General features: G+C 42.7%; 1 protein-coding gene across 1 annotated transcript in view; it reads right to left on the bottom strand.

The window, feature by feature from the left end:
• LOC124777328 (glutathione S-transferase D7-like) overlaps nucleotides 1–24,191 on the bottom strand; it is a 95,195-nt gene that overhangs the window by 28,612 nt on the left and 42,392 nt on the right. The window contains exon 5 of the mRNA XM_047252687.1: nucleotides 12,266–12,430. Within this exon, the coding sequence (XP_047108643.1) occupies nucleotides 12,266–12,430 (165 nt within the window). The remainder of the gene's footprint in view (nucleotides 1–12,265; nucleotides 12,431–24,191) is intronic.

Below are 24,191 nucleotides of genomic sequence, written 5' to 3'. Positions count from 1 at the left end.
TTCATATATAATTTCAAGTGCACGCTTAGACGTGTAAACGTGTGAAGTGATGCGTTTAGGCAGTGAATCATGAGTGGCGGTTAACGCCGCAAAGATAATTTCCCACGCAAAACAGTTGACGTCGGCGAGAGAGTTAGAATCGATATAGACGACATAGATATGCTTTGTAAGAGACTCGCATCAAACGCGAGGGGAAATTGATTGATGTTCAACTTCAAAAAAGTGTCATAATTAGAGGTTAAGAGTTCTTTATTTTTTGTTGAATGTCAAAAGAAGTTAATATTCATAGAATTAGTAGTTATTTAATGGGTCTTGTTCACTTTGGAATTTTGTTTGAAAATCCATTTCCATATATGTGCATGTATGAATGCCGGATGAATCAGAGAATAAATGAAAGAAGTGAATCCACATTCCTCACCATTAATAACTTTTACATTACAGCAATCAAGCGGAGAAACATATCTATTTAGGATAAAATTTTTATGAGTATAGATAAATGATATGACTTTTCAAGGAAATGATGGATTATGTCTTTGTATAAAATGAACCACACTTCCCATTATTCGATGATTTGAATCCAAAATCTACTGCAAGTTGCATGAATCCTTTAAATTACGAAGAGTAAATCATTGACAGAAAATAAGTCAGAATTTTTGGACTTATAAGCACAAGTGGTGATTAAGTGATATGCGAAGGCCAAAAGAAAATTCAAACTAGAGTACATATTATGATGTTTTCGGCAACAGCAAATTCCTTGCAGTACATCGTAAGAAAAAGGATGCATGAAGCCATAGGGATTTTGTTTTCAAAAAGGAGAATCTTGGACGGTGCAACCTAACCAGTTGTTTTACAGGAAGAGTTTCCCTTTCGGTCATTGCTAATTCTTTTGGAATGAATGTTGCATGTAAAATCTGGTAGCCCTGTCTCTTCTACTCTTCCCATTGTGGGCCGCGTAGAAGACCGACTACAAATTTGGATGTCGGGGACATGCAAGATCCGGGGGAGTTTCAGCACCGTAAGATATTGTCCTGGGAACAAGATTGTAAAAAAAAAAAAAAAAAAAAAAAAAAAAAAAAAAAAAAAAAAAAAAAAAAACCCCTTGAGTTATTGATTGCAAATTTTTTTTTAGCTAGAGGCACACATCACTCTTCTCCAAATCGTTATATAAATCTATCCCTATCTTTCCTTTAGAGATCAATTTCAAAATTATTTTTTCTCTTCTGTAGGCTTTCCTATCTTCTACCTACGGTAGGCTGGGGGTCTAGGCTTAAGAGATTTTCCAAGGTTTCCCTGCTTAAGAAAGTTCCCGAATGGGTAGACCCTGATAATAGTTTCATGAAAGATCATCTTCCTCGGTTGTGCACAGAAGACATAACACCTTGATGCACGTAAAAGCAATACAGCCGCGGTACCTGTCTCTTCATTTCTTCTGTTTTCAATATTTCTTTTCTTCGTCTGTTTTATACATTTTTTTTCAGTCGGAGGACTGACACTCATCACTTCCGGGTTACCCACACTAATAGATAGCTCACGAAGTGTGTTCGGTAAATCAAAATTAGGCTCACAAACTTCGCTCGCTGTGAGGGGCATTGTAATGTCCCCACAGCAAATACCTTCTTCCACGCACCAATTAATCATTTTCAATCAAACCATCCACATTCATTCACTTTGGAAAAGTTATCCGATCTGATTTTCTCGTAATATATGCGGCGACAACTCGTCGACACGAAAGTATTTTCTAGTGTATTTATTGTTTGAAATAACAGAGATACATATATGCATTCTCCATGGTTGTTAGAGTGGTAACTAGGACAGCTTCTGGAGTATCTGTTGAGGGATTGACGTGTTTATGAGAGATACATATTCTGCTTTTCTTCTCGCTAAAGCGAGCCAATTAACATTTGTGCCGCTAGCGGTTTGTTTTGAAGAGAAAGAGATTGTAAAAGGAAAATAAGTAAGGCGTGGAATCACCGGAGATCTGGACATGTAATGGACATGGATTTAATACACGATTTCCGCCATTAATAAGGTTTGTGACTTTTTTGTTCTGGCGTGAATGAACGAATGAATTTTTTTCTGAATCATTTGTTGATCACGTTGGCCCTGTAATTAGTGGGGAAGTTTCAGCTGTGTCGAAGGGAGCCTGCAATCACCGAGTCTGTGTTAAATCGTCCAAAAAGGCTTCGTGCACATCTGGAATTCGCAATCTTTCGTAAAAGGAATAAATTGTCCAAACGATCGATTCCCCCGACTGACTGCAGTGTTTAACAGTAATAATAAATATAAAGATCTCTTACAGCAAGCCAGCCGCTGATTACCACGACGAATGACTCCACCAAAGATTCTATTTGGCTGATTCTTTTTATCACTATATCACGTAATGAAATCTTATATTAAAAACTGTACATAGATAAAGGAGAGAAAGAGAGAGAGCGAATGAAAATAGAGATAATACTAATAATCCTCCATTAGTCTAATTTTTCGCCTGTCTTAACACGGATCAGCCAAGAACTGGGAGGGCCTTACTTTACTGTATAGACTTATGTGTGTAGGCGAAGGGATCTTAAAGGCAACAGATACACGTCTATACAGACAAGACATTACACAGAGATAGCGACTAGCTGCATTGATCATCTATTCTTAGATTAAAGAGACTGGCAACTTATTATCCGAACATTATAATGTTAAACCATGCCACGTCAAGTTGCTGCACTATGCCGGGGAAAAGGAGGTCCGACATGATATCTGTGGCATCCCATGATTTTTGTCACCTCAGTGTATATTGTAGAAGCGCTCTTTCTAATTTACTTGGTTCTGGTAAACGTATGGTTAGCATTACGCAGTACAGATGATGTAAATATTGCGGGCGGACTAAGTTTCTATGAGTTATTTGTCTTTGGTTAATGCTTGCTTTTACTTGTTGCACAGCTCTGAAGGTTCCTGTTTTTGACGGCATATACTGAACGTGATGAATAAATCAATGAATGAATATTAACATACAGCAACTAAAGCCAAATTTGTGGTAAATAGTGTGTATAATGAACTCAAAAGTGGTCATTAGTCCCTTTATCCCGATAACCATAACTAACGAGACAACAGCAGAGTTATTGCGAATAATATGGGACAGAGTAGGTCAATTAAATTAAATCAAACCTTTACCAGTTTCGCATTGTGCTTCCTGTTTCTGATTACTTTTTTCAATGTAAAATACGTCCCAAAACTGAAACAAAAGTGACACATGTGGTCCTACGTCATATGACATTTCATTCCTTTGAACTGAGCTACGTAGAAGAAGGGCTGTCTCTGTCAGCGACCAGGCATAGTGTTTCTCTGAAACTATGAGATGTGGCAGGACATTCCACCAGTCGGCAGATTCGAAACTGGCATTAGTCACTGCGATGTGTCACTGGAATTATTTCTATTCTTTGTGGATCAGATTCTATAAAAGTCATCATAACTCTCACAGGTTTGGAAGTTTCATTCCGTGTAACTAAGCTACAGTAAATAATTTAACGTATTGTGTATCACAAAAGTGTATGTATGTGTGTGTGTGTGTGTGTGTGTGTGTGTGTGTGTGTGTGTGTGTGTGTGTGTGTGTGTAAAGTAAGTGGGGATGTGGAGCGTCTACAGACAAACAGCGTCTCACAAGCAGCGACAACAGGTAAATGGCTGTATTTCGTTCATGATGCTGTATCTGATTAACAGACCACATAGGTCAATGGGCACACAGTGGCATTTCTTTCCCTGTTTTATCAGGTTTTTGTCATAGAAACCAGTTCTGGAACGTAGCGCGAATAGCATTTAACTTGATCACGTATGGCAGCCTTAGTTTCGCAATTTCTCATCTGTGTGACGAATCGAGATAACGGACTGTAATAGTGTTCGTGGAACAATTTTGTAGAACAAAGTGAAGTTTGAATTATTTGCCCTTGTAAAAGTCCTTTATACCTGCAGCACGTTTTCTACTACTGTAATACACAAGTTGAAAAGTAGTTTGTTTTTAAAACTGAGAAATTTCTATTTTTTTGTTAATCATGATGCCATTTTATAATTTTTGGGTACTACAGTGGCAAGTACATGTCTGCAGCAAAAAATACAGAAGTTTCATAATTTAATACCTTTGAGTCACCGCTTACCCCGTTAAGGGTTACTCACGTTCGATGGAGCTTGGAAGATTTGGCTGCAGACGCGGAAACTTTTATTACAATCGTGACTCGGCTTCGTGACGGCTGCCCGCATCAGATAAAACTCTGCGCTGAGGCTGGTATGCGGCCAGACCTGACGAGTCCGCACCGTATCCGTAACTCTCATCGCTAGGGTGGTGGCGTTCGCCGCAGGAGTACCTGGTTCTAACACCGACGGTGGAAGAAATTTACCCACAAGATGTGGAGAGACATTGGAATGCATTCCCCGACAGCAAGATTGCACGTTAACATCCCACGGTCAGTACCAAACTCTCTATTGGTGAAAGGGTGAAGCCATATGACACTGTTTAGATTTATCGTTTCTGGGTGGCTCTTTTGATGTTATTTCGGAGGAGTAGATCACGTTTCAGTACCAGAGTCTACATTCTGTTTCTCTGATCAACGGTAATGGTACATTCTCTACACCATCGTGGAATATCTTGACCCATTTTCAGATCGTCTTCCAGGCTCATTCTGTACATGTTTAATGGGCTTAAAATCCAAGATACACGCCTGCCTTGACATTCCAACATACATTCACCTAATAACGTGTCCTGTATCACTTGAATTGCATTTGCTTTAACCGCTGTTGCTCGCCAAAAGGGAATGAAAAAGAATGTCACACACTTACTGAATAGCAAATTATCTTAGCGTTTTGCCCCTAAATCTTTGATCCATAAAGAACCGCCATGGTTATCGTGGAGGTTCGAAGGATAGGAGCCACGTATCCCTGTCCAAAGACACTGCCAGCACAACGCTAACTTTTGCTCCGAAACAATGGAAATTTCGTCCAGTGCTCTCTTGCCGCAAGCCAACGCGTTGGTTTCAGGCTCAACAGTACATCAGAGAACAAAACACAGCTCTTTTCCGTATTCCTAATCAAATTTCTGCTGTTGTATCTATACTGAGATATGGACCACAAGCCTATGAGCAGAAAGTTTACCTTCAGCAAGACTAGCAGTTCGAATGACATTCTTGCTTCTTTCAACCCTTGTAGCAGTTGAGTTGCTCTATCTGACCTATCTACATTAGTTGTGAATAAGAGGTAATGATCGTCTCTGACCTTTACCATTTGTGTACGACCAGGTCTGGAACCACTTTGGATCTGCCATTAACTCAGTACGCTTTGGAAGTATGAAATGTTATTTACTACCATACTCAATGACTGCGTCACATATGCCTTTCTAATGACGCATTACTCAGCAGATCAGGGAAAGCGTGTTGCTGAGGCAGAGGGGGCATTAGGTTAGTGTGGTATGTAAGCGGATGTCTGATATAAAGATTGTGATTTTATTCTGTCATTGTGCTGTATGTAGGATGACAGCAGCTAAAAACTGAGCATGTCACAGTGAAGAAAGACTTATTTTGGTCTGTACATGATTTGCAGACTCTGAGCAAAGTTATTTTGATCCAAGCAGCACTGATACGCGGAGATGCTAGCGGCATCTCAGCCAGTAGCGCTGAATCATGCAGCAGACGGCACGACTGGGGAGCGGAGGTCAACGTCAGATAGTCGGTACTTGTCCGACTTGTAAATATGAGAGGCACCAAAGACTTGCATAAGAGATGTTCTTATTATGGATAAGAGCTCTCTGTATCAAGCTCTCACCAATAGTAGTAGCAACAGACAGGACTCATCGCTGTGAAACAAGCATTCTACTAGTTTAAATTTTTTGAGTTGTGTATATTTTGTAAAAGGGATGAACTACGATAAGTGCGTGAACACCTTCACCTTTTGCCGAACTTCGACAGCAATTGTGTGGTGGCGCGCAAGCGTTCTACAATTAGAATTCAGTAAGATACGTCATGTCAGCATGATGAGTATATTATAAAGGGCAAACAAAAAGTTTCGATTTGAATGCCTTGTTACAGCGTGTATACAACTTAGCGCGACTCGGCTGCGGGCATATAAGCAACGGAACGTAGACAAGGCGTAAACACGCACTGTGGCGACATTATTACCAAATGCGTCCAAACAGGTCCAAGGGCTGTTATTCTTTTCTTGACTGAAGAAGGACAATCACTGGTAGACATCTGTCAGAGAATGAAAAATGTGTATGGGCCAGCATGTCTGCCGAAAAACACTGTTGTGGAATGGAGTAGCAAGTTCCTTGCTGCTTCACGATAACACACTTCTCCATGTCACAAATGTCGTAATTCAGAAGTTACGCCAACTCCCCTGGGAGACCCTCGAGCACCCGCCCTATAGCATTGACCCCTCCCTTTTCATGTGACTTTCATGGCTTCGGTCCCTTAGAAAAGGCCTTGAAAGGTTGAAGGATCGACGACTGGTGTCGGACGAGGATATGCAGCAGACAGTTACAGACTTAGTCACTCAGCAGCACACTGTGTTTAACCAAACGAGTGCCGGTCGCTGGGGCAGAGCGGTTCTAGGCGCTTCAGTCTGGAACCGCGCGACCGCTGCGGTCGCAGGTTCGAATCCTGCCTCGGGCATGGATGTGTGTGATGTCCTTAGGTTAGTTAGGTTTAAGTAGTTCTAAGTTCTAGGGGACTGATGACCTCAGATGTTAAGTCCCAGATTGCTCAGAGCCATTTGAACCATTTTGAACCAAACGAGTGTCTTCAGTCTGGTGCGTCGGTGGGATGACTGCCTCAATGCTCGCAGCGATTTGCCTGACTGGTGTACTGATTATGGACTATACAGCCTTCGAACCGAAACATTTTGGTCGCCCTTATATTTCGAATCATCATTATCCAATTCCTATAGTTCGTGTAATTAAAAGGACCAGACCTTTGGATCAGACGGTTATCAGCTCACAGGACGACATACTGGTGAGCACTCAGATCAGCAGACTGCTGTAGTCGTCCTCAGGAGGTGCATACGACCCACTAAAACATCCCTTGTGGTTCGGAAAGTAGGTTATCGACGGACGCGCATTATTACAGTGCGAATACTAACATTAGGTTGCTTGGTGAATGCTGTACCCGGGCTGCACACATTTCTCCCTGCTAATCCATCAGAATTAGAGTTCTGAAAGAAAGGAAATTACAGCTAAAAGGTGTCTACACAATAATGATTGTTGCTCGTAACAAATTATTCGTTGGACTGAACATTCGTTAGTGGCTGAACTCTGTACTAGCACTCTGCCCTTTTTAGCAGCACGCGTTTAATAACGTGCGATGCAGTATTTTTGTTTTGATAACCACATGAATCTTCTGTTCCAGTGAGAGAGTGTGAAGATAGGCCTCAACAGTTTTCAGCCGAATTATGACAAAATGGATAGAGAAAATTTCCCAGAGTAAGCAAGTGTTCTCCGCCACATCAGGGTTGCTACATTAAATTCTGGAGAAGACACGAAAAAAAAGAGGCTTCCGAACTCGTCTAATTAAATCTGTGATAGCTCTTTACAAAGAGATAAAAATTATGATTGAAGATGGAGATAACTTGTCTAAGATATTAACGACAAGGAGAGTACGGCAAGGATGTGGCCAACCTCCAGCTCTATTCAACATACACATAGATCACATAGTAAGGGCTTGGGAACAATATTATCTTCAGCCTAAAGGACAACAGTGAGAAGCGTTTTAATACTCTACTATACCCAGATGAGCATACAATAATTCGAGAAAATGAAGATAACTTTCAAAGGGCCGTTTATCACCTAAATATAACATGAACATATCCACTAATAAAACAAAGGTTATGACATTCTAGGGAAAATCGAGTGTAAGAACTAAAATTATAATAAACCGTGTGCTACTGGAGTAAGTAGCCAATTTTCAGTATGTGGTCTGTGACACAAGACGAAATTTCGACAGTGAAATTGATAACCAGATCCTAAAACTTAACGCAGTTTTTGGAAGAATTAGAAGAAGGCCACAAAATGGATACAGGTGACGTTTTACAAATTAATGGGAGTACCTATGGATTTCAAATAACGGTACCCACGCAAAAGCATATGGACAGGATCCAGGCTGCGGAAATGAGATTTCTTCTCGGTGATAAAGGGTTCACCAGAGAAGATCGCTTCAGAAATGGAGATATTAGAAATCAACTACAAGTTGATTCATTACGAGAAATCAGATTTAAACAGAAACCGACTGTGGGAACACGTAGATAGAATGCATGAAAATAGACTTTCATAGCAAATTTTTCAGTAGAAGCCTAGACGGACAAGACAAAGGGGATGAGGTGGCTCGGCCTTGTTGACCAGAACAGTTGAGATCACCCAATCCATGAAGGGAGGAGAAGAGAAGAATAGGGAAGAGTGTGCCAAACGAGATGAACGCCTGTTGACACACGGCAATATTTGTTATTAAAAAGTTGTCTAAAGCCAAGGTCGCATAAATATTTCTTTATTAACAAACAACCTGTTTCGACAGGTTGTTAGTTTTGACGTGAACCTCACGTCTGCAAGAAAATTTGACGTGAGGTCCATCTCAAACTAAGCACATTTTGTAAAGTAAATTTTTGAAGACCTGAAGATGACAGAGAAGTCTGTCGAAGCAGGTTGTTTGTAGATAAAGAAATACTTACGCGATGTTGCCTTTAGAAAGATTTTACCAAGTAAAACGGATCGTTTCTTCTAATTTCTCAGAATGTGAAAATTCAATCAATGTTTGTTTACTTTTCCTTTTGTTATTTCCAATCAGAATTGTTCTGGCGAAACTATTACTAGGTAATGCTCTTGTGTCAGTAGGGGAGAATCCACAAGCGTTCCGAACCACATGTCAGACTGATTCTCGTACACAATTAATAATACCATCGGATTACGCTTATGCTTCATGATTCTCCAATATGCTGTGTTTTGTGAACCCCTTCGCAGTGTTCATTTGCCTGGTACATTCAGACTGCGTGCGAAACCGGTAGTGGAGCAGAAGAATGTGAAACGGTGATAAATTTGTCTTTTTGAGTAGAGGAGCTAAAACACCGTCCATCCATCCAGATTTAACTTCCATGTAGTTTCTCTGAATCATATGCAGAAAGTTCAGGATAATTCTTTCATTAAGGGCACTGCCGATACGGCGATACCTTTTCCGTACTTTTTTTTCTACTCAGACTCTGTCAATGGCCTCGACTTCGACGAGACGTTAAGTTATAACGATCCTTTCTTCGACTATCGTAACATCTGTGTGACGGCATCGTGAAGACAGGCCAGTTCTGCAAGTTACCTGTACGGAATAACTGCTAAAACACTATTTTTTGTTTATTTTTGTACCACTGAATGTAAACGTCATAGAACGGATTATTTGCGCCAGACAGCTTTGATGTTACTTCATCGATTGGACGTTTAGATTACAAATCAGAAAATATTTTGTTTACATTGAGAACCCATACAATGTTTTAGTTGACACTAGCCGTCACATGGAACATTTCATTGGACTGATTACACCTGCAAACCTCTGAAATAAAAGAAGATATCACTAGGAACGTCAGAGAAAAGACATTAACTACTCCCACGAGGATATACGTATGTGTTTAGCTTACAGTGGGTATTCTCTGTATTCTGTACTGCGGGATGCAAAGCGTAGTGCCACATTTATAGCCCACACCAATATTCGAGGCAGGACTCAAATGCGCGACCGCCTCTTTACGCGGCAGCATCGTTCATACACGACTGTGGAGCACGGCTAAATACACTGTTGGTCATTAAAATTGCAGAACCATAATGGCGACAGGCAACAAAAAGTGTGAGTACCAGCTCCGATTTGCAAATAATTAGCATTTTAACGCAACGACATCTACATTCTGTTCATTCTCATCCATAAATCGCATTATAATGTTGTTTCTTTCTGAGGAGATAGGATTATGTCTCATGTAAGAAGGAAAAATGGCTACCAGCAAGTGCTGGAATTCGATAGCTGCAAGATCGTGGTCTATCAAGACTCTCGGTAATTGTTCTTTGGTACTGCTGCTCGCTTTAGTCATACGGATATGGAATCGATGGGTTCAGGAGCACCATAGTCCACGACATACAAGATCTCAGCTGCCACATGCTACAAGCGCCCGAGAAGACAGGCATTTTGTTTGCTCTCCCGTGCTAGATCGTACAGCCACGTCGCACACCTTGAATAAGTGAACGGATTAACCACGGAAAGACACGTCCTTGTGGATACAAGGATGTCTTGAAACCACGAAACGTCAGAACGGTAACCACAGAGGCCTCCACTGATGCGCATCCGACAGAGGTGCGCCGATATTAGTGCGCCCAACAGCACCGGATACAGTCATCATCCTCATACTTGCCCAGCACCTGCTGTGATGGTATAAGGTGACACTGGGAATACAACACGATGGGGTGCCATTCAGTACGCAAAGCGATCATCTTTGCTTCCTCGCTATTGTTGTTGTTGTTGCGGTCTTCAGTCCGAAGACTGGTTTGATGCAGCTCTCCATGCTACGCTATCCTGTGCAGGTTTCTTCGTCTCCGAATAGCTACTGCAACTTTCATCTTCTGAGTCTGCTTACTGTATTCATCTTTTGGTCTCCCTCTACAATTTTTACCTCCCATCCCGCCATACATACACTTCCTTCCAATAGTAAATCGGTGATCCTTTGATGTATTAGAATGTGTCCTATCAACCGAGCCCTTCTTCTAGTCAGGTTGTGCCACAAATTTCTTTTCTCCGCAATTCCTTTCAGTGCCTCCTCATTAGCTAAGTGATGGTTCACGTTTCACTACAATATATGACCACACTCTATACGAATATTTTCAGAAAAGGCTTTCCAGCACTTTAAACTATATTCGCTGTTAACAAATTACTTTACTTCAGAATCGCTTTTCTTGCCATTGCCAGTGTACATTTCATATCTTCTCTACTTCGGTCATCATAAGTTAACAAAACTCATCTACTACTATAAGTGAATTGTTTCTTAATTTAATTCTCTCAACAACGCCTGGTTTTGTTCTACTACATTCCACTATCCTTGTTTTGCTTTTGTTGGTATCCTACTTTCAAGATACTGGCTATTCCGTTCAACTGCTCGTCCAAGTCGTTTGCTGTCTCTGACAGAATTAGAATGTCATCAGCAGACCTAAAAGTTTTTGTCTCTTCTTCCTGGACTCTAATTCCTTCTCCAAAAATTTCTTTGGTTTTCTTTACTGCATGCTCAATGTACAGATTGAATAACATCTGACTGCTTGCTCAGTGCACAGATCGAATAACATCAGGGATAAGCTAAAATCCTGTCTCACTCCCTTCTCAACCAGTGCTTCCTTTTAATGCTCATTGACTCATATAACTGACTTCTGGTTTCTGCACAAGTTGTAAACAGCCTTTGGCTCCCTGTATTCTGCCTCTGCGGCCGTCAGAAATTGAGAGAGTGTAATCCAGTCAATATTGTCAGAAGCTTTCTCTAAGTCTACAGATGCTATAAACATAGGTTTGCCTTACTTAACTGCTTCTAAGATAAATCTTAGGTTCAACATTGCCTCACGCGTTCCTACGTTTCTCCAGAATCTAGACTGATCTTCCCTGAGATCGGTTTCTACCAGTTTTCGGTTCCTCTGTAAAGAATTTTGATTCATATCGCCTGTAATTTCGACAGCAGCCGCATGTTTGACGCACTTAAGGTGTATGACTCAGCTCTATCTTCAAGGTCTCCATGACGTTATCTTCCAACAAGATAACGCAAGGCTGTTTGCTATCCGTTTTGTTCAGACCTACGTCGATAGAGAGGGTGTTAGAGTGTTGTCCTTGCCAACACGTTCCCCAGATCTCTCACCTGTTGATCTGCTCGTGAATGGTCAAGAGATTGGACTCCAACACCCACCACATGTTGCGACTGATGAACTTTGCCATGAATTTGCAGCAGCACGGATGACGTGCTCGCATACGTCATCCAGGCTCAGTGGGACTTGATACCCAGCGGGGTCGGAATCCATTGTTGCTTGCACTGAATCATCTTCAGATTGACCATATATTCTTCGTACTCTTGTGTATGCACAATAAGTAAATTATCGTTATCTCCTACCTTTTCTGGCATTTTCTAGTATTGCGGATTAAATGGTCAGCGTTGTACCCGCTTCTTGTCCAACAGGATCGAGAAAGACCAGTCGTTCGGATGCCGACACGTTTCTCCCTGTGTAAAACTGTGCTGCGCGAATAGGAATACCTACCTCGGCATTACTAACGCTGACTGCGAGCGAGAAGTCAGCCAGCGTGCAGTAGTCGCCAGCCGCCCATGCGCGGCCCTCGATGAACTTGTCCAGGTAGCCCAGCGCCTCTTCCACCTTCTGCAGGTTTGACGGGTCAGGATTGGCCCCACCGAAAGCTACTGGTCGCTGTGGGGAAAAAAAGTGCTCATGATGCGAAACAGGACAACTCTCCCCAGAAATTTCATATTCTACGTGACTATATGACCTTCAAACAAAATATTCGTTTGTACCAATAATGCATTACACCTTTCGTTTAACAAATACTACACTACTGGCCATTAAAATTGCTACACCACGAACATGACGTACTACAGACGCGAAATTTAACTGACAGGAAGAAGATGCAGTGATATGCAAATGTTTAGCTTTTCAGAGCATTCACACAAGGTTGGCGCCGGTGGCGACACCTACAACGTGTCCAACCGATTTCTCATACACAAACAGCAGTTGACCGGAGTTGTCTGGTCAAACTTTGTTGTGATGTCTCGTGTAAGGTGGAGAAATGCTTACCATTTTGCTTCCGACTTTGATAAAGGTCGGATTGTAGCCTATCGCGATTGCGGTTTATCGTATCGCGACATTGCTGCTCGCTTTGGTCGAGATCCAATGACTGTTAGCAGAATATGAAATCGGTGGGTTCAGGAGGGTAATACGGAACACCGTGCTGGATCCCAAGGGCCTCATATCACTAGCAGTCGAGATGACAGGCATCTTATCCGCATGGCTGTAACGGATCGTGCAGCCACGTCTCGATCAACAGATCGGGACGTTTGCAAGACAACAGCCATCCGCACGAACAGTTCGACGACGTTTGTAGCAGCATGGACTATCAGCTCGGAGACCATGGCTGCGGTTACCCTTGACGCTGTATCACAGACAGGAGCGCCTGCGATGGTGTACTCAACGACGAACCTGGGGGCACGAATGGCAAAACGTAATTTTTTCGGTTGAATCCAGGTTCTGTTTACAGCATCATGATGGTCGCATCCGTGTTTGGCGACATCTCGTTGAACGCACATTGGAAGCGTGTATTCGTCATCGCCATACTGGCGTATCACCCGGCGTGATGGTATGGGGAGTCATTGTTTACGCGTCTCGGTCACCTCTTGTTCGCATTGACGGCACATTGAACAGTGGACGTTACATTTCAGATGTGTTTACGACCCGTGGCTCTACCCTTCATTCGATTTCTGCGAAACCCTACATTTCAGCAGGATAATGCACGACCGCATGTAGCAGGTCCTGTACGGGCCTTTCTGGATACAGAAAATGTTCGACTGGTGCCCTGGCCAGAACATTCTCCAGATCTGTCATCAATTGAAAACCTCTGGTCAATGGTGGCCGAGCAACTGGCTCGTCACAATACGCCAGTCACTACTCTTGATGAACTGTGGTATCGTGTTGAAGCTGCATGGACAGCTGTACCTGTAGACGCCATCCAACCTCTGTTTGACTCAATGCCCAGGCGTATCAAGGCCGTTATTACGGCCAGAGATGGTTGTCCTGGGTACTGATTTCTCAGGATCTATGCACCCAAATTGCGTGAAAATGTAATCACATGTCAGTTCTAGCATAATATATCTGTCCAATGGATATCCGTTGATCATCTGCATTTAATCTTAGTGTAGCAATTTTAATGGCCAGTAGTGTATTAAGAACACTCATATCTTGTCCCATGAAAGCTTATATGGCACTGTTAGAAATCAAACCAAATAATCCATTCGAATCATTCTTCTAGTATCATCTGTACGTGACTGGTAGCTCTCAACTTTGAATAATGTAAAAAGACTTACAAGTTGCTCATCTCATCGTTTACGACTGATTAGCTTGTATGAAATCCATCCTGTCGCTGTTTCGATCCACAATTGTGTATAACGCTATTTCTTTGCTGTAGTCTCTAATACCTTTCCAATGCTGTTCTAGGACAAAGCACCGATGTTTACTCTTAGCCTTTGTTAACCTTTATTGAATTTGTAGTTATACAGTCGTTTGAAAATGACCATACTGAATAAAACATACTTGTTTCTATTACACATCCGAGCCCGTGTCGTAAAATAAAGTTAGGGGATAACAATTTTTAAATAAAACTCTTTTTCATGTGGCACATTTTTAAAACGGTCTAAAAAGTATAAAATAATTTCTCCTAGTCCCATACAGATTTTTAACTACGTACAGATAGTTCCGAAAATTTATGCTATTAAAATACTTGTAGAAAAACGTGGGGTGCACGCAATAGATAATAGTAAGAAGATGAACCATTCATTAATCAATTATGTATTGCACGCGCCCCACGTTTTTCGTTTTAAATTCTACAATATTTTCATAGCCATCAAAAATTCACAAGGTCGAATTTTGAGGACTATCTGCATGGCGTTAGGAATCTATATGGTGCTAGGAGAAATTAATTTAGACATTTTAGTCCGTTCTGAAAACATGTTACATTACAAAAATTATTTAAATAATTCTTTTCTGCTGTTTCGTATTGTGTGTGTAAAATTTTTCAATCGATTTCATACATTTTGATGTGATTACAACAGAAGGATGGGGCAAATTTCATAATTATTGCTGTTTCTCTTCACCTGAGTCAACCAATACGTTACTTCCTCCCATGTTTATTGCACTAAAAGACCTCGAAGGTAAAAATTATGGACAATCGAGCTCACACGGGGACTTAACAGCAACCGTTCTTACCACAAAACATTCGCAAGTGTAACAGGAAAAGGGCAAAAAGTAGTGGTACACAAAGTACCCTCCGTCACACACTAGACAAGAAAGCGAGTAAATACTGCATTTTCATCCACTTCTGAGCTGTGCTGAAAGTCTAGAGTTCAAAGCTCATCAGAAAGTGACAGTGGTAAAGAAAGTACCATCCGCCACATACCAGACAACAAAGCAAGTTAATATTACACCGTTCTTCAGTCCAGCGGTATACTGAAAGTTCCAAGGCTTTAGCTCATCAGGAATTTTGTTTAAAATCAATTGCAAAATTTGTACGGAACAAACAGGAGAGAAAGCGACCAAATACAAAAATGTTAAAGAAACATATAATGGCCTCAGTTCGGTGAGGAAGAGAGTACCCAAGTTTTTCAGGTATGCCATATCCAACTGAAGCCACTTGTTGGTTATTATCTCCGTAGGGCTATCAAAATATTGGGATGCTGACTGGTGTGTTCCAGCCGCCGTTACAAATACTCCCAGACATTTCAAAGGGATTACAGGCGGGCGATTCAGTCGAGGTGCATCAGGGCGCGTAACTGTTCGTCAGACTAGGAATGTATGCGAGAAGCCGCGTGAGCTCGGATGTTGTCATCTTGGAGGGTGGGACTGTCCACAGCACACTCATCGTGGAGATGTGGAAGAAAGTGTAACACTTAGTCACCGTGAATGTTGAGCTAAATATGCCTGTTCTTGTTCATGCTAACCTGAATGAATGGGTCCAAGTCTTGCTACGATTACCCTTTTCAAAAGTAAAAAAAAGCCAACACAGAACCAACTCTGTCCATCTGGCCAAAACTACACTCTTTAAACACCGCAGTTTGAAACCTTCATTGAGCTGTCAGTGCACTCAAACCCTCGAATAGTGGCAAAATAGGAACTCGTCGGACGACACTATACGTCACCAGCCAGGCACTGCCCACTGAGGCCGTGCAGATTGATGTGCCGTTGTGCTTCGATGTGCCTGCTCCAAATGTCCACTGGAAACTGGGTGGGAAGGACCTACCTGCATTCATGGACTGCAGCAATTCCTGGTGGGGCAGCAACCTATTGTCTCTGACAAGAGACGATTCTTGTGCCCAGTCCCTCTCGGTTAGGCTCTTTTTACGACCATTGTTCTTACTCTGCGCCACATGGCCGTGAGTGATACACCAAAACTGGCAGACATCTTTAACGGTGTGCACTGATAAACCAACAAATAGGGCAACTTCAATCATATTGTTGGCCGGGGAATGACCAAACACTTAGCTCTTTTCTATCTTCCTGTCACATCTCCATATCATCTGAGTTTCCTGTGCCGGATCTGTACAGCTGACACAAACATCACTTCACTGCCGTGAGTTACGTCAGCGGCCTCTACAAAGCTTTAAGCGTTCATTGTGCTCTTTTAAGGGTTGTTGTTGTTGTTGTGGTCGTGGTCTTCAGGCTTGAGACTGGTTTGATGCAGCTCTCCACGCTACTCTATCCTGTGCAAGCATCTTCATCTCCCAGTACTTACTGCAACCTACATCCTTCTGAATCTGCTTAGTGTATTCATCTCTTGGTCTCCCTCTACGATTTTTACCCTCCACGCTGCCCTCCAATGCTAAATTTGTAATCCCTTGATGCCTCAGAACATGTTCTACCAACCGGTCCCTTCTTCTTGTCAAGTTGTGCCACAAACTCCTCTTCTCCCCAATTCTATTCAATACCTCCTCATTAGTTATGTGATCTACCCATCTAATCTTCAGCATTCTTCTGTAGCACCACATTTCTAAAGCTTGTATTCTCTCCTTGTCTAAACTATTTATCGTCCATGTTTCACTTCCATACATGGCTACACTCCATACAAATACTTTCAGAAACGACTTCCTGACACTTAAATCTATACTCAATGTTAACAAATTTCTCTTCTTCAGAAACGCTTTCCTCGCCATTGCCAATCTACATTTTATATCCTCTCTACTTCGACCATCATCAGTTACTTTGCTCCCCAAATAGCAAAACTCCTTTACTACTTTAAGTGTCTCAGACTTAATTCGACTACATTCCATTATTCTCGTTTTGCTTTTGTTGATGTTCATCTTATATCCTCCATTCAAGACACTATCCATTCCGTTCAACTGCTCTTCCAAGTCCTTTGCTGTCTCTGACAGAATTACAATGTCATCGGCGAACCTCAAAGTTTTTATTTGTTCTCCATGGATTTTAATATCTACTCCGAATTTTTCTTTTGTTTCCTTCACTGCTTGCTCAATATACAGATTGAATAACATCGGGGAGAGGCTACAACCCTGTCTCACTCCCTTCTGAACCACTGCTTCCCTTTCATGCCCCTCAACTCTTATAACTGCCATTTGGTTTCTATACAAATTGTAAATATCCTTTCGCTCCCTGTATTTTACCCCTGCAACCTTCAGAATTTGAAAGAGTATTCCAGTCAACATTGTCAAAAGCTTTCTCTAAGTCTACAAATGCTAGAAACGTAGGTTTGCCTTTCCTTAATCTTTCTTCTAAGATAAGTCGTAGGGTCAGTATTGCCTCACGTGTTCCAATATTTCTACGGAATCCAAACTGATCTTCCCCGAGGTCGGCTTCTACTAGTTTTTCCATTCGTCTGTAAAGAATTCGCGTTAGTATTTTGCAGCTATGACTTATTAAACCGATAGTTCGGTAATTTTCACACCTGTCAACACCTGCTTTCTTTGGGATTGGAATTATTATATTCTTCTTGAAGTCTGAGGGTATTTCGCCTGTCTCATACATCTTGCTCACCAGATGGTAGAGTTTTATCAGGACTGGCTCTCCCAAGGCCGTCAATAGTTCTAATGGAATGTTGTCTACTCCGGGGGCCTTGTTTCGACTCAGGTCTTTCAGTGCTCTGTCAAACTCTTCACGCAGTATCATATCTCCCATTTCATCTTCATCTACATCCTCTTCCATTTCCATAATATTGTCCTCAAGTATATCGCCCTTGTATAGACCCTCTATATACTCCTTCCACCTTTCTGCTTTCCCTTCTTTGCTTGGAACTGGGTTTCCATCTGAGCTCTTGATATTCATACAAGTCGTTCTCTTATCTCCAAAGGTCTCTTTAATTTTCCTGTAGGCAGTATCTATCTTATCCCTAGTGAGATAAGCCTCTACATCCTTACATTTATCCTCTAGCCATCCCTGCTTAGCCATTTTGCACTTCCTGTCGATCTCATTTTTGAGACGTTTGTATTCCTTTTTGCCTGCTTCATTTACTGCATTTTCATATTTTCTCCTTTCATCAATTAAATGCAATATTTCTTCTGTTACCTAAGGATTTCTACTAGCCCTCGTCTTTTTACCTACTAGATCCTCTGCTGCCTTCACTACTTGATCCCTCAAAGCTACCCATTCTTCTTCTACTGTATTTCTTTCCCCCATTCCTGCCATTTGTTCCCTTACGTTCTCCCTGAAACTCTGTACAACCTCTGGTTTAGTCAGCTAATCCATGTCCCATCTCCTTAAATTCCCACCTTTTTGCAGTTTCTTCAGTTTTAATCTACAGTTCATAACCAATAGATTGTGGTCAGAGTCCAAATCTGCCCCTGGAAAGGTTTATTTTTGATAGATTTCTAATTTCATTACAAAGTGAAACAGTAGTTTTTTACGTTTTTCTCTGTTTCCCTTAACATGGTCATGCTCGGTTTTAGAACTGACTACCTCAGCTACTTTTCTTCCGATCCTTACATGTCGTGATTTCAATTCCTAGTTGCATGCAGTTTTACTGATCAGATGCTGTGAAATGCTTCTCCTGATGAAGAATGAACATTGCCGATGACATTGTTCATAAATCTTCTCTAAAATGTTAGCTACTGAGAAAATACAAACTATTTCCTCTGACAGTGCACGTGTTGGATGATTACTGAAAATTTGTAACATGACAAAAACAGTTTATGCACACAGTTGAATGTTATACGTATATTAGTACCTCATTTATAGTTGGTTCTTATACAGTAGTTAGAAGGACCGTACCTATATTTATAAATATGTTTTTAGGTCTATAAGAGTTTATGGAGATGGCATAGTTCCATGACATATGAAGTTATGGTTAGTGGTGTGAGGAACTGCTGGGAAGTGATCGCAGAAGAGCCCGCAGAAGATTATAATTTGGAGAACACTGTTGTGGATAGTGTAGCTACTATTTCTGAAGTTTCAGTCTGGGTGACACAGTGTCAAGCGGTCCAGTGGGTGAAAAGTCTAGTAGAGATAAAACAGTTGGGGTAGACGGTTAGCCTGGGCTTCAAGAAGGAATTCATAAATGTTGTGAAACCGACTCTGATACTGAAGTGGCTGCAAATGTGGAATTGTATGCATTGTCTGTAGTTGGTTGCGAAACCCAGTGATATGGGAAATGTCGTCCTGCTGAGGCAACGCGTATATTATCAGAAGCTGAGATCGATCATTTCCTGCAGATTTTTTTCAAACCATTTCAGCACATATTTTGTGTTCCTGATTCATTAGTATGAGTATTTACCACCCCAGAACACATGGCGACCTTGGAAAGACATACTAAATGAAGCAATTTTTACTGTTATGCTGGACATTACATTTTGTTACTTATGGAAGTTAATTTGATCCATAATTTAGTTTTCTACTATTTTACTATCTCTTTTTTCTCGATTTTTAAACAGATCATCTGATAATTACCTGGTAGTATGTCGATACCATTTGACTGACCTGAGACTGAAATACATGATTTGAAAGTACTTACAAGCCAGTCATCGTGTCTCACTAAACAAACGGCTCTTATTCCTGGCGTATAAGCTACGACAGCATAGTAACTACGGTGTCAGCTTGAACAGACAACTGTAGACAACAGATGCACATTTGACCAGCGAGTTGTGAAGAGATGAGGTTGAGTACTGGAAGTGCGGCCTTAATGTATTAACTTTGTTACGTCACAATTCGCAATGGAACAACATTTATAAATCAAATGGCTGTGGTAAGTTCATACGGGACCAAACTGCTGAGGTCATCGGTCCCTAGGCTTACATACTACTTAATCTAACTTAAACTAACTTACGCTTAGGACAACACACACACCCAGGCCCTATGGAGGACTCGAACCTCCGACGGGGGAGCCGCGTGAACCCTGGCAGGCGTCCCAGACCGCACGGCGACAAATCAAGTCATGGTACTGCACAACTGCCATATTGGACATTAAATAAGAAGCCACCACCTAATAAACCAATGACTTTATTTGACACGTTGCAGGTAGAACTCATCATCAGATCGTCATGAATATCTTGCTGATCACGTATGATGACGTATGTAAGAAACAAATTTGACTCAGTCTTCCATGACAACTTTGTTCGTTATACACTGTCTTTGTACACTCCTGGAAATTGAAATAAGAACACCGTGAATTCATTGTCCTAGGAAGGGGAAACTTTATTGACACATTCCTGGGGTCAGATACATCACATGATCACACTGACAGAACCACAAGCACAGACACAGGCAACAGAGCATGCACAATGTCGGCACTAGTACAGTGTATATCCACCTTTCGCAGCAATGCAGGCTGCTATTCTCCCATGGAGACGATCGTAGAGATGCTGGATGTAGTCCTGTGGAACGGCTTGCCATGCCATTTCCACCTGGCGCCTCAGTTGGACCAGCGTTCGTGCTGGACGTGCAGACCGCGTGAGACGACGCTTCATCCAGTCCCAAACATGCTCAATGGGGGACAGATCCGGAGATCTTGCTGGCTAGAGTAGTTGACTTACACCTTCTAGAGCACGTTGGGTGGCACGGGATACATGCGGACGTGCATTGTCCTGTTGGAACAGCAAGTTCCCTTGCCGGTCTAGGAATGGTAGAACGATGGGTTCGATGACGGTTTGGATGTACCGTGCACTATTCAGTGTCCCCTCGACGATCACCAGTGGTGTACGGCCAGTGTAAGAGATCGCTCCCCACACCATGATGCCGGGTGTTGGCCCTGTGTGCCGTCCTGATTGTGGCGCTCACCTGCACGGCGCCAAACACGCATACGACCATCATTGGCACCAAGGCAGAAGCGACTCTCATCGCTGAAGACGACACGTCTCCATTCGTCCCTCCATTCACGCCCGTCGCGACACCACTGGAGGCGGGCTGCACGATGTTGGGGCGTGAGCGGAAGACGGCCTAACGGTGTGCGGGACCGTAGCCCAGCTTCATGGAGCCGGTTGCGAATGGTCCTCGCCGATACCCCAGGAGCAACAGTGTCCCTAATTTGCCGGGAAGTGGCGGTGCGGTCCCCTACGGCACTGCGTAGGATCCTACGGTCTTGGCGTGCATCCGTGCGTCGCTGCGGTCCGGTCCCTGGTCGACGGGCACGTGCACCTTCCGCCGACCACTGGCGACAACATCGATGTACTGTGGAGGCCTCACGCCCCACGTGCTGAGCAATTCGGCGGTACGTCCACCCGGCCTCCCGCATGCCCACTATACGCCCTCGCTCAAAGTCCGTCAACTGCACATACGGTTCACGTCCACGCTGTCGCGACATGCTACCAGTGTTAAAGACTGCGATGGAGCTCCGTATGCCACGGCAAACTGGCTGACACTGACGGCGGCGGTGCACAAATGCTGCGCAGCTAGCGCCATTCGACGGCCAACACCGCGGTTCCTGGTGTGTCCGCTGTGCCGTGCGTGTGATCATTGCTTGTACAGCCCTCTCGCAGTGTCCGGAGCAAGTATGGTGGGTCTGACACACCGGTGTCAATGTGTTCTTTTTCCATTTCCAGGAGTGTACATCTGATCACCAAGATATCCAAGACAATCTGATAATGGGCTCTACCCGAAATACTCTACTGGCCATTAAAATTGCTACACCACGAAGATGACGTGCTACAGACGCGAAATTTAACCGACGGGAAGAAGATGCCGTGATATGCAAATGATTAGCTTTTCAGAGCATTCACACAAGGTTGGCGCCGGTGGCGACACCTACAACGTGTCCAACCGATTTCTCATACACAAACAGCAGTTGACCCGCGTTGCCTGGTGAAACGTTGTTGTGATGTCTCGTGTAAGGAGGAGAAATGCGTACCATCACGTTTCCAACTTTGATAAAGGTTGGATTGTAGCCTATAGCGATTGCGGTTTATCGTATCGCGACATTGCTGCTCGCGTTGGTCGAGATCCAATGACTGTTAGCAGAATATGGTATCAGTGGGTTCAGGAGGGTAATACGGAACGCCGTGCTGGATCCAAATGGCCTCATATCACTAGCAGGCATCTCATCCGCATGGCTGTAACGGATGGTGCAGCCACGTCTCGATCCCTGAGTCAACAGATGGGGACGTTTGCAAGACAACAACCATCTGCACGAACAGTTCAACGACGTTTGCAACAGCATGGACTCTCAGCTTGGAGACCATGGCTGCGGTTACCCTTGACGCTGCATCACAGACAGGAGCGCCTGCGATGGTGTACTCAACGACAAACCTGGGTGCACGAATGGCAAAACGTCATTTTTTCGGATGAATCCAAGTTCTGTTTACAGCATCATGATGGTCGCATCCGTGTTTGGCGACATTGCGGTGAACACACACTGGAAGCGTGTATTCATTATCGCCATACTGGCGTATCACCCGGCGTGACGGTATGGCGTGCCATTGGTTACACCTCTCGGTCGCCTCTTGTTCGCGCTGACGGCACTTTGAACACTTTGTGTTACGACCCGTGGCTCTACTCTTCATTCGATCCCTGCGAAACCCTACATTTCAGCAGGATAATGCACGACCGCGTGTTGCAGGTCCTGTACAGGCCTTTCTGGATACAGAAAATGTTCGACTGGTGCCCTGGCCAGCACATTCTCCAGATCTCTCAGCAACTGAAAACGTCTGGTCAATGGTGACCGAGCAACTGGCTCGTCACAATACGCCAGTCACTACACTTGATGGACTGTGGTATCGTGTTGAAGCTGCATTGGCAGCTGTACCTGTACACGCCATCCAAGCTCTGTTCGACTCAATGCCCAGGCGTATCAAGGCCGTTATTACGGCCAGAGGTGGTTGTTCTGGGTACTGATTTCTCAGGATGTATGCACCCAAATTGCGTGAAAACGTAATCACATGTCAGTTCTAGTATAATATATTTGTCCAATGATTAACCGTTTATCATCTGAATTTCTTCTTGGTGTAGCAATTTTAATGGCCAGTAGTGTAAATCAAATCAAGCCATTGGCTTATCTGCTAGTACAGCAATTGTGCAGCACTCCTATTGATTTTCACTAAGGTCGCATTCATCGTGCGTGACGTTACGTCACTATTACAAGTCCATATCAAGTGTTCAGGACTTTCTCCATAATGTTCTGAAGAAGAGAAAAGTGTGTACGAAGATTTTATGCAAACATCTTGACTGTCCTACAGAAACAACGATGGGTGGGTGCCTGCTGCAACCTGACAAATGCAAAATGCGAGCAATTTCTATTCTGGAGGAAATCATCACTAGACTTGGTGTTATCGAAGTGAACCTACCATAGAACAACAAAATGCAAAAATTCACTTGAAGTATCAACACTTTGACGACATACCGACATTTAAACCAATGTGACGTAGTGTAGCGTCTCCTGGCCAGTCGTCATAAAAAGCGTGTGATAGAATTTTTTTCGTGTGTGTAAGACCAGTTAACATGTATCGATATAGTGCCACGCACACGGTGGAAGAGAAATAATTTAAACACGAATGAACACGACCAAGTGAAGCAATAAAGCAAGACTGTGTAAACATTTCACGAATGTACTATGTGTGTATGTAGAAAATTCATAATTATTTGACGTTTTATGCATTATTTAACTTTGAATCCATGACATATTATCATCTTTGAAAATCTTGTTCAATGAATTAATGATTATGATCTGTGCCTCAGATAAAAAGGACAATCCGGTACATGTATAAATAGTAAAAAGCATTGTAATAATCTCGTTGTTCTTTTTGGGGTTCGTTACGAGTAACACTCACGTGTTAAGCAAATATATATGCTAGCCGTGAGTCTTTTGTTCATGAAGCTTGAGATCCGCCATTAGGCGAGTTGTTGTAAAAAGCATTTAATTTACCGGAAGCCGCTGTACCAATCTGCGAGGGCAACGGCCGCAGACGCAGCAGATTTAAAAAATATTTATTTCAGGCATCGCAGTCACCTCGCCGGTAAAGCGAGGTAACATAAT

The sequence above is a fragment of the Schistocerca piceifrons genome, chromosome 2, assembly GCF_021461385.2.
Source record: "Schistocerca piceifrons isolate TAMUIC-IGC-003096 chromosome 2, iqSchPice1.1, whole genome shotgun sequence".
NCBI lineage: Eukaryota > Metazoa > Arthropoda > Insecta > Orthoptera > Acrididae > Schistocerca > Schistocerca piceifrons.
This window is presented reverse-complemented; position numbering and strand designations above follow the sequence as displayed.